The 9,439-nt window shown below is 40.7% G+C and overlaps 1 protein-coding gene across 1 annotated transcript; it reads right to left on the bottom strand.

Moving 5' to 3' along the window:
* Positions 1-822: 822 nt before the first annotated feature.
* Positions 823-3,222, bottom strand: plekhf2 (pleckstrin homology domain containing, family F (with FYVE domain) member 2). The gene has a single exon (XM_059985165.1). The coding sequence runs from the start codon at positions 3,220-3,222 to the stop codon at positions 2,476-2,478; it is 747 nt and encodes a 248-aa protein (XP_059841148.1). The 3' UTR covers positions 823-2,475.
* Positions 3,223-9,439: the final 6,217 nt, after the last annotated feature.

Here is a 9,439-nt window from a genome sequence, read left to right as displayed (position 1 = left end):
GAATATGCCCAGCTTTGTAATGGCAAAGGAACTTAGAGGAATTTAATCCTAACCATAAAAGATTGCACTTGGCAGGTTTCATCTTTCAGCAAACAAGAATTCAGCACATGCCAGCACACAAGAATTGAGTGCACTGTTCGTCTTCTTTTCCTCACAACAGCCAGCTACAAATATAATCAATTATCACCAAACCATAAACCCCAACCCAAGGTCTAATCAGCAGGCGTAAACACAAGTGGTTTAGCAGTGGTCAGAAATGTGAATCACGAGGTTGGTTTGGTCAGAGATGAGAGGATGGATAAGGTCTCAACAGATTTGACATGATGTTTAGGTGCACTCTGGATATGACCACAAAGAAAGCCGCAGTATCACAGTGGATAGTGACCTCACTATATCTAGGTCACTGAACACAAACCAGAATATTGTATGAATTACATTGGGAGATTAAATGGAACCCTGCTATCACTATCATGGTCTTTTGTAACAAATGTTTTCTCTCATTAAGTCAGCTACCATTAGTTAGTTATTCTGGGGAAAGAAAAACTGTAGATTTTCTACTGAACAAGCCATTTATCAAACTTGCATCATACGTTACACAAACATTATGAATATGACAGCACTATAAATTTCATTTTGGCTACTTTAAAAATTAATTTGTTTACAATAATCAAAAGTGAAAGAACAGTTTTTTTTTGCGTTACTGTTACATCAAGACAAATCACATTCTCTGAAGAAACTGTCAATTTCAGATTGACCAATTACTCAACCACGAACCGTATCAAATTGCTCACAAAAACTAAAGAAAACACAACACACCAGAAGAACTGTCGGCATCTCTTTACAGAGAAAGAAAATTAACATTTCACCCAGGTAATTTCCATCAGTTCTAATGAAAGTTATCAACTCAAAGCACAAATTTCTTCAGAGCTGCTGCCTGAGGTGCTAAAATTGCAAATTTTAACACTTTTTTAGATATCCACCGTATGCAGCTCACAGTCACATATCTGACACTCTCAGCTTTTTGCCTTGGGATTAATCTTACCAGTAGCAAGATCAGTCCATAACCTTACAAATCAATGTTTGAAGTGAAATCCTTAAAAGCCCTCAAATTTAATGAGGTTTAATCCAACAATGAGCATTTCAGTTAACTGGATGACACACACACACCAGGATCACACTGATACCCAAATTTGTGATTATAAAAGTGACCATGACAAACCGTTTGCTCCTGAAAACAGAAGATAGTCAGTGAATTTCCCATTTTCCTATTTTGTTTTTCAGCTAGTCAGTACAGAGAGGCAACATCGTTCATTAATTCACTTTTGCTCAAACGTAAATCTAAGTATCAGCTAAATGTGCCAAAGGAACAATGCAGGGAGATTGACGAAGTGAAAAAACTCTGCAAACTAAGAGCCAATGTTTAGTCAATTTTTAACCCTTCTCCCATTCTAAATAACAAGCCTTCAAGAAATTAATAAACTCAAGTGCACTGGAGCAACTGGCAAAATCAAGTGCACAGAAGCAATCTTGTTAATGTGAACTAGAACATTATAAATTGTTTCTTGAATAAAAGTTTAATTTAAAATGTAACTACAACAAAAACATTCTATAAACATTGAAGATCAAATATTAAAACATTAATTTTCAAAAGTAATTGTATGAAAATTACTTAGTGACATTTAATGAAATGGTTTTGTAATTACTTGAAAAAAGCAGTCTGTAAATTCTCTCACCATTTCCAATTGAGCTCTTTAAAATGTGTTTTTTTTAAACTACGAGGAATAGGTGACTTTCTTTGAAGGGAGAAATAATTTTCAACAAACACCTCCCTTTTTTGGGTCTCAGTTTGAAGTGCACAATGTGAAGATAAGCTCTTCCCCTTTTATTCATCGCTTAGTCACTTATTTCCACTGTAGTACGATATAATGAATCACACTACAACTGCTAAGCGCCAAGATCCTTGTGTGTGTAAAAACTGGACAATATTAAAATAAGAGTCAATGATACCTGGTTTAACAAATCTGCTGGACATCCTATTCCAATTGTATCAAATTTCAAACTCCTCTGAAATTGTTTCAGAGCAGTTTTTAAGGTTTTTTTTAATTTATGAGCTATTTAATTTCAAACTTGCAGTATTCAAGGGCTTTTTATTGACAAAATATTTCATTTCAAACTTGAGAGAAAATACAACAGAATACAAACCACAAGGAATATGACATATTTATTCTCTACATACTGTAAGCAAATCAATTAACTAGAGAGATCATGGTTACAACCAGCCTACGAATTTTGATTTGCGGTCAGCAATGCATCCCTGCAGAAAAGCAAATATCATTAGTATATTGAAGTTTTTTAGGCACAAGTTTTCTTTTAAGGTTAGCAGGTATAGTTTATGGCTAAAGTCAGAAGTCATTGAGGGAAGCTAACAGATCTCAAAAACAGTTTTACTTAAATACCAAAGCCGATATTTCACTTTCAATCGCTGCTGTCATCATCGTCGTCTTCATCAGATATACTTCTAGGGGACTGAAGGGATCCGCGGTAAAACTCAGAACGATTTGGGAGAGTTGCAGTCAGTTGTCCAGAGGAAAGCATATCAAAACAGAAAGAGCACACACGCACTGGTTTGGAAGACTGGCTGGGCAGAAGGAATCTTTTTTCTGAACAAGGCCCACACACAACAAATCCACATTTGCGGCAGTGATGTCGACGACTGACTGGGGTGAATTTGACTTTCTGACAACGCATGCATATATTTGCCTCGGAATCGGGAACCCAGACCGCGGCATGCTCACTATTGGGCACTTTTCCACTTTTTGACAGCAAATCTGTGACACACTTATTGATGTGATTCATCCACTCTGATTTCTCAGTAGCCGTAGCAGCATAGACAGCAAAGGATTTGGTTGGAGTTTTAATGAGCCAGCCATTACGCAGATCACCATCATCTTCAATGGAATCAATGGTAACGTTTTCCAAAGGAATAATATGCTGTTTGTTATATCTCTTCTTTTGGATGACAATATTACCGTAGACAAGGATGTCGTTGAACAAGAAAAACTGCCTGGCTTTTGGCTTCTTCCGACAAAGCTTTGTAAGAACTCCCTCACCTATGAGTACCCGACCTGGTATGGTTAGGGGCTGTCCAGCTGCTCCGAAGCAGCTCTCCACCATGCCAATGCGCCGAGCATTTGCCTCACTGTTTGCCAAGCGGTCCACCATCTTGTTTTCTGCAAGGGAAAAATTAAAGGTTTTAGCAATCCTCTTGAAAAGGCAAAACAGCAGCTAAAAACGTAGCACCCACCAAGGATATCACTGCAGTAGGGCAGGAGAAAACAAGTGACAAAGCAAGAAACTTCACCGGGATGAAACATTCAACCAACATTCACAGTAAATTTATCAAATTATAGACATGCCACCATACACAACCCTGAGATTCATTTCCTTGTGGGCATTTATAGAAGATACACAATAGAATCAATGGAAGACCGCACACAAAAGGACAGTCAATCTATGTGCAAAAGACCACAAATTATCCAAATTTTAAAAAATAATACGCTATAAATAGAGAACATAAGATGAAGAGTCATCACCTTTGATTCAGTCTATGACAATGTAAACTTGATTATGGCATTGGAACTATGCTTAGCCTCATGGTCATAGGTGTAAAGCGAGTGGAGCAGAGGGCTAAGAACACAGCCCTGTGGTGCATTTGTGCTAATGATGATTATGGAGATGTTGCCAATCTGAACTGACTGGGATCTACAAGTGAGGAAATAGAGGACCTAGTTGTAATTATGCTCACGTTGTCATTTGTGGTGCCAAATGCTTGCTGTAACTGCATATTGCATGGAGAGCTTTCAAACGAGTTGCATCACTGTCTGATATGAAAGGGCCACTGCATTCAGAAAAACTGCAGAAAATTGTAAACTCAGCCAGCTCCATCATGGGCATTAGTCTCCCCAGCATCAAGGACACCTTCAAAAGGTGTCATCCATCATTAAAGACCCCCATCACCCAGGACAAGCCCCCTTACTGCTGCAGAAAAGAGGAACAGGAGCCTGAAGACGCACACTCAACATTTCAGGAACAGCTTCTACCCCTCCACCAGATTTCTTATTAAACACTTCCTTTTTTAAAAAAAAACATATCGCACTGTAAGTTTACTCTTTTCCATGGATGCTGCTTGGCCTGCTGAGTTCCTCCAGCATTTTGTGTTGCTTTTATTTCTATGGTTTTTGCCCATTATTAATGTATGACTGAGGTTTAATTAACCTGATCTTAATGATTGAGCTAGTTTCAACTTCAAAACAATCCAGATTTGTCAAAAAATGGGGTGCCACTGTAGTAAAGCGCTGTTACAGATCACTGTTAAGCTTGGTGTTCAATGCTGGCAGCTGTCTGTAAGGAGTTTGTACGTTCTTTCTGCAAACTGCATGGGTTTCCTTTGGGTTCTCTGGTTTCCTACCACAGTCCTAAGGTGTACCAGTTAGTACCTAAATTGTCCTGTGATTAGGCTAAGTTGGTGGCTGGGTCGTGTGGCTCACTTGGGTTGCAAGGGTCTGCTCATGCATTGTACCTTTAAATAAATAAATCAATCATGGCGGCCCTTTTATGAATTCACTCTGCCTCTGTCTGAACTTATTTGCCAGGTACCCAGTTACTAATTGTTATTTACAGATTCAGGCAGGCTGACCTATAGTTTTTCATTTTCAGTTACAACTTTCTTACAATGGAGAGGATGCACTTGTTACTACTCAACAAAAACAGCTCTAAACTCTGGAAGTTTCCCACAGAACTGGTTCCCATAAGCAGCAACATATTCATAGCTAGATAATTTTTGTTAGTAATATTGAGTGAGGGATTAGCATTGCCGAGAACACCAGGAATAACTTCCCAGCTCCTGGGAACAAAAACAATCCAAGACAGACTGTTTTAGTTTAATGTCCCAAAGACAACCGATCTAATTACTGCAGTATCAATGTCAACCCAGATTAATAAATATTACAAAGGTACATCTGTTTCTGTCATGTAATGATGCTGATAAGCCTATTTGTGCTTTTATACTGAATAGACTAGATTATTACAGTGCACTTTTAAATGAACTTCCAAAGCAATCTATTGACAAACTAACTCATTCAGAACGCTGCTGTTAAACTTTTAACCAAAACCAGAAGGAACACATCACTCCCGTTCTAACTACTCTGTATTGACTTCCTGCATCTTTTAGAATTGATTTTAAAAGTTCGCTTACTTGTTTTTAAAAAAGTCTCAATGCTCCAGGACTGGACTACATCCCAGAATCACTTCGTTTTATAATTCTGCTCGAGCTCTCAGGACTTCCGCCGGTCTCAAATTTAATCAATTTCTCTCAAAAGATAATTGGCAGCTCAGCTTTTTTGAACTACACTCCAGAAATGGGGACTTCAGTACCTAAAACTACAAGGGCGGCTGACTCAGTTGACACTTTAAACACCAGCTCAAAATTCATTTAACCTTGCTTTTAACTAACATCTTTTTTGCCTTTTATTTTCATGTTTGCACTTTATACATTTGTACAGCACTTGGAATCACATCGGCTGTGTGAACAGATTAATATTACAGTATTAGATTTTGGTTTTCAAGACTCTGGAATGAGGATAAATGACAAAAGCATTTTAAAAACAATGGATAAAACCACTGTGGGAGTATGCTTATGTAGATCTGGAATCCGGGTTTGACCCCACAGAGTCGGCATACAATGTGCACACTCCCTCTGTAATGCAGAGGGGTCTCTGGTCTCCTACCACACTCTGAAGATGTACTGTGGGGAAATGACCACTGCAAACCACCCCTTGCCGCAAGGAAGAAGCAGAGGAGGAGGAAGTTGAAGGGCGTGCATGAGATCATGACTTGCAGATACACAGGGTAGGAGTGGAATGAGGAATGCTGTCAGGGACCTGATGGGCTGAACTGTCTTCCATGTTGCAGTAATTATTACAGAGTATTGGTTACTTAGGGATTCTATTTAATGACACTTGGAGGAATAGGATACAAGTTGTAACCACTACAAATGCAAATCAACAGTGCTGACACAAGCTTGAATATGTAATAAAGGGACAGCTTAGTGCTAGTTTGATCTTGGAATGTTCGACCAGAAACAATAGAACCAGAATCCTCTGCTAGAATTTAAGTGGACACACAGCTGGACTGACATGCCAGACCAGATGTTACCCCAAGCTACCACAGACTTTAAAATACATTTAGCCTCATTTAAGCTAATTCACAAATATTTCTTTCAGAAAATAAGTCTTCAAAGGTTAGACTCTATTGTAAAATGACAACAAATTACTTTGCTCCATTTTTTTGTCAGTATGCACGACTGGGTAAAACACCTTGTGGAATCTGAGTTGGTTCATTCCGATAAGTTCCCTATCGAGGAGAGTAAAAACCGGCGAGAGGATCACCGGGCTCTCACTCCACACTATTTGGGACATTTATTGGGAATATTGTAGATGAGGGGGCACAACACATTATTAAGGATCCCTACCACTCATCCTACAATCTCTCTGACCCACTACCATCAGGAACAAGGCACAGGAGCATTAGGACTGGGACTAGGACTGCCAGACTGGGTAACAGCTTCTTGCCTCAGGCTGTGAGACTAATGAACAGCCAGGTGACAATAAACTTGAACTTGATTCCACTTTAAATATACCCAATGACTTGACAGCTGTCTGTGGCAATGAATTCCACAGATTCACCACACTCTGACTAAAGGAACTCCTCATCTGTTTTAAACAGACATTCCTCTATTCTGAGGCCGTGCCCTCTGGCCCTTAACTCTCCACTATAGGAAACATCCTCTCCACGTCCACTTATCTAGGCCTTTCAATATTTGATAAATTTCAATGAGATCCCCCCCTCATTCTTCCAATGAAGATTTAATTGGACATTAACCCATTAATTACTGTGGGTAGAATCAGTCCTTGGGAAGAGTTCATTTTATCCCCAGCACTCAGGACCCAAGCTAGCAGAACATGTTTAACACACGCTGTACTTAAAACGACTGGAATCATTTGGCCTAAAAGATTTAGCAACAGGACTTCTACACAGGGCAGCAGCACTTTCAATTCAACACAACACACATAAGATACTGGAGAAACTCAGCAGGTCAGCTAGTATCTATAGAAAGGGATAAACAGTTAACATTTCAGACCAAGATCCTTTATCAGCTCTCAGCCTGAAACATTGACTGTTAATTAATTTCCATAGATGCTGCCTGCCCTACTGAGCTCTTCCAGTGTTGGGTGTTGCTCTGAATTTCCAGCATCTGCAAAATCTCGTGTGTATGATTAGCACTTTCGATTGGCAGCTCAACTGATTATTTACTAGGAAAGCTGTCAGAAATTGGGGTGGCACGGTAGCATAGGAATTAGTGCTATTTATTACAGTGCCAGCAACCCAGATTCAATTATTACCGCTGTCTGTAAGGAGTTTGTACGTTTTCCCTGTGACCGTGTGGTTTTCCATCAGATGTCCCGGTTCCCTCCTGCGCTCTAACATACGGGTTAGGTCATATGCCTGCAAATGGGCTGAAAATGAAATCAAAAGTGGCAGAGGAACTGCCATTGGAATGGTAGGTATTACAATTGGGTAAGCACTGTGATCAGCATGACAATACAAGTGTTATTTTGCTACTGGAAACTAGTATCCTTCCTTGCATGAGGTTCTACAATGAAGAGGTGCCTCTGTACCACAATGGGCAGCTCGACGCTGTCAAAGCTCAGGGCATCAAAGTTTGAATTTCAATTCCAAAACCGTCTTTAAGGGGTTTGTATGTTTCCTCTGGCTGTTCTGGTTCCCTCTCTCAATCCAAATGCATACTGGTTAGTAGGTTAATCAGTCATTGTAATTTGCCGTGCGACTAGGCTCGGGTTGAATGGGTGGGTTGCTGCTCATTGGCCCGGAAGGCCTGTTCCACACTGTATCTCTAAATAAGCTCAATGCTGATTACAAATTGTTAACAATGCTTCCATATTCAAAAGTGAGTCAATACAAGTTCTTGGAATTCTGTGATTTAACATTAGAAAAGACTATGTGCAATAGAACATAAAAATAGATTTAAAAAGGAATAATCACCAGATTTCAGAAGAAAAATATCTCATAATCCTTGAAACATCGGGTGCTGCAACATTTGTTACTTAATCTGATTTTCAGAACAAAGAACAGTACTACACCATCTCCGTGCTGAACACACAATACATTAAGTCTCTTCAGCCTGTACGTGATCCCCAGCCCGCCCCCTTCCCTGGATATTCATGTGTCTGCTGAGCTACAGGTGCCACAATTAGAACTGCATCCAGCACTACACCAATGACCTGCCACTCGTAATCTGTAAAAACAAAACTTATCCCATATAGTGTTTGATGGCTCTGGGCCTATACACACAGTTCAGAAGAACGGGTGGGGGTATCAAGTATCGAAAGGCCTAGATGTGGATATGAAGGAGATGTTTCCTATAGTGGGTGAGTCAAGGGCCAGAGGGCACAGCCGCAGAGTAGAGAGGCATCCATTCAGAACAGGTGAGGAGGATCTCTGGCACTGAGCACTCTGCAGCGCAGAAGGGAGGGAGGAAGAAGAGGAGAGCGGTAGTGATAGGGGACTCCATAGTCAGGGGTACAGACTGGAGGTTCTGTGGTCGTGATAGAGACTCCCAGATGGTTTGATGCCTCCCGGGTGCCAGGGTCAGGGATGTCTCTGATCGCGTGCACAGCATTCTGAAATGGGAGGGTGATCAGCCAGATGTCGTGGTAAACATCGGTACCAATGACATAGGTAGAAAGAGTGAGGAGGTCCTGAAGAGTAATACAGAGAGCTTGGTAGGAAGTTGAAAAACAGGACCTCGAGGGTAGTAATCTCCGGATTGCTGCGTGTGCCACGTGCCAGTGAGATTAAGAGTAGGATGGTCTGGCAGATGAACACGTGTATGAGAAACTGGTGTAGGGGGCAGGGTTTCAGATTTCAGGATCATTGGGACCTCTTCTGGGGCAGGTGGGACCTGTACAAGAGAGACGGGTTACACCTGAACTACAAGGGGACCAATATACTTGCAGGGAGGTTTGCTAGTGTTATTGGGGAGGGTTTAAACAAGATTTGCAGGGGGATGGGAACCAGAGTGCCAGAGTAGATAGTGGAACGGCGGTAAAAATAAATGATGTTAGTAGTTCGTGCAAAGTCACAAATAGTAAGGTTGTGTGTGGTGGTAATAATTTTCTGAGTGTGTATATTTCAATGCGATGAGTATTGTGGGAAAGGCAGACGAGCTGAGGGCCTGGACTGACACGTGGAATTATGACATCATAGCCATTACTGAAACTTGTCTACAGGAGGGGCAGGACTGGCAGCTCAATGTTCCAGGGTTCCGATGTTTCAGACGTGATAGAGGCAGAGGGATGAA

This window comes from Hypanus sabinus, chromosome 1 (genome assembly GCF_030144855.1).
Source record: "Hypanus sabinus isolate sHypSab1 chromosome 1, sHypSab1.hap1, whole genome shotgun sequence".
NCBI classification, from domain to species: domain Eukaryota; kingdom Metazoa; phylum Chordata; class Chondrichthyes; order Myliobatiformes; family Dasyatidae; genus Hypanus; species Hypanus sabinus.
The sequence above is the reverse complement of the archived record's forward strand: the minus strand, read 5'-3'. Positions and strand labels throughout refer to the sequence as shown.

Excerpts from the sequence above, each read along its gene's own strand:
- plekhf2 (XM_059985165.1), bottom strand. The coding sequence starts at position 3,222 with ATGGTGGACCGCTTGGCAAACAGTGAGGCAAATGCTCGGCGCATTGGC.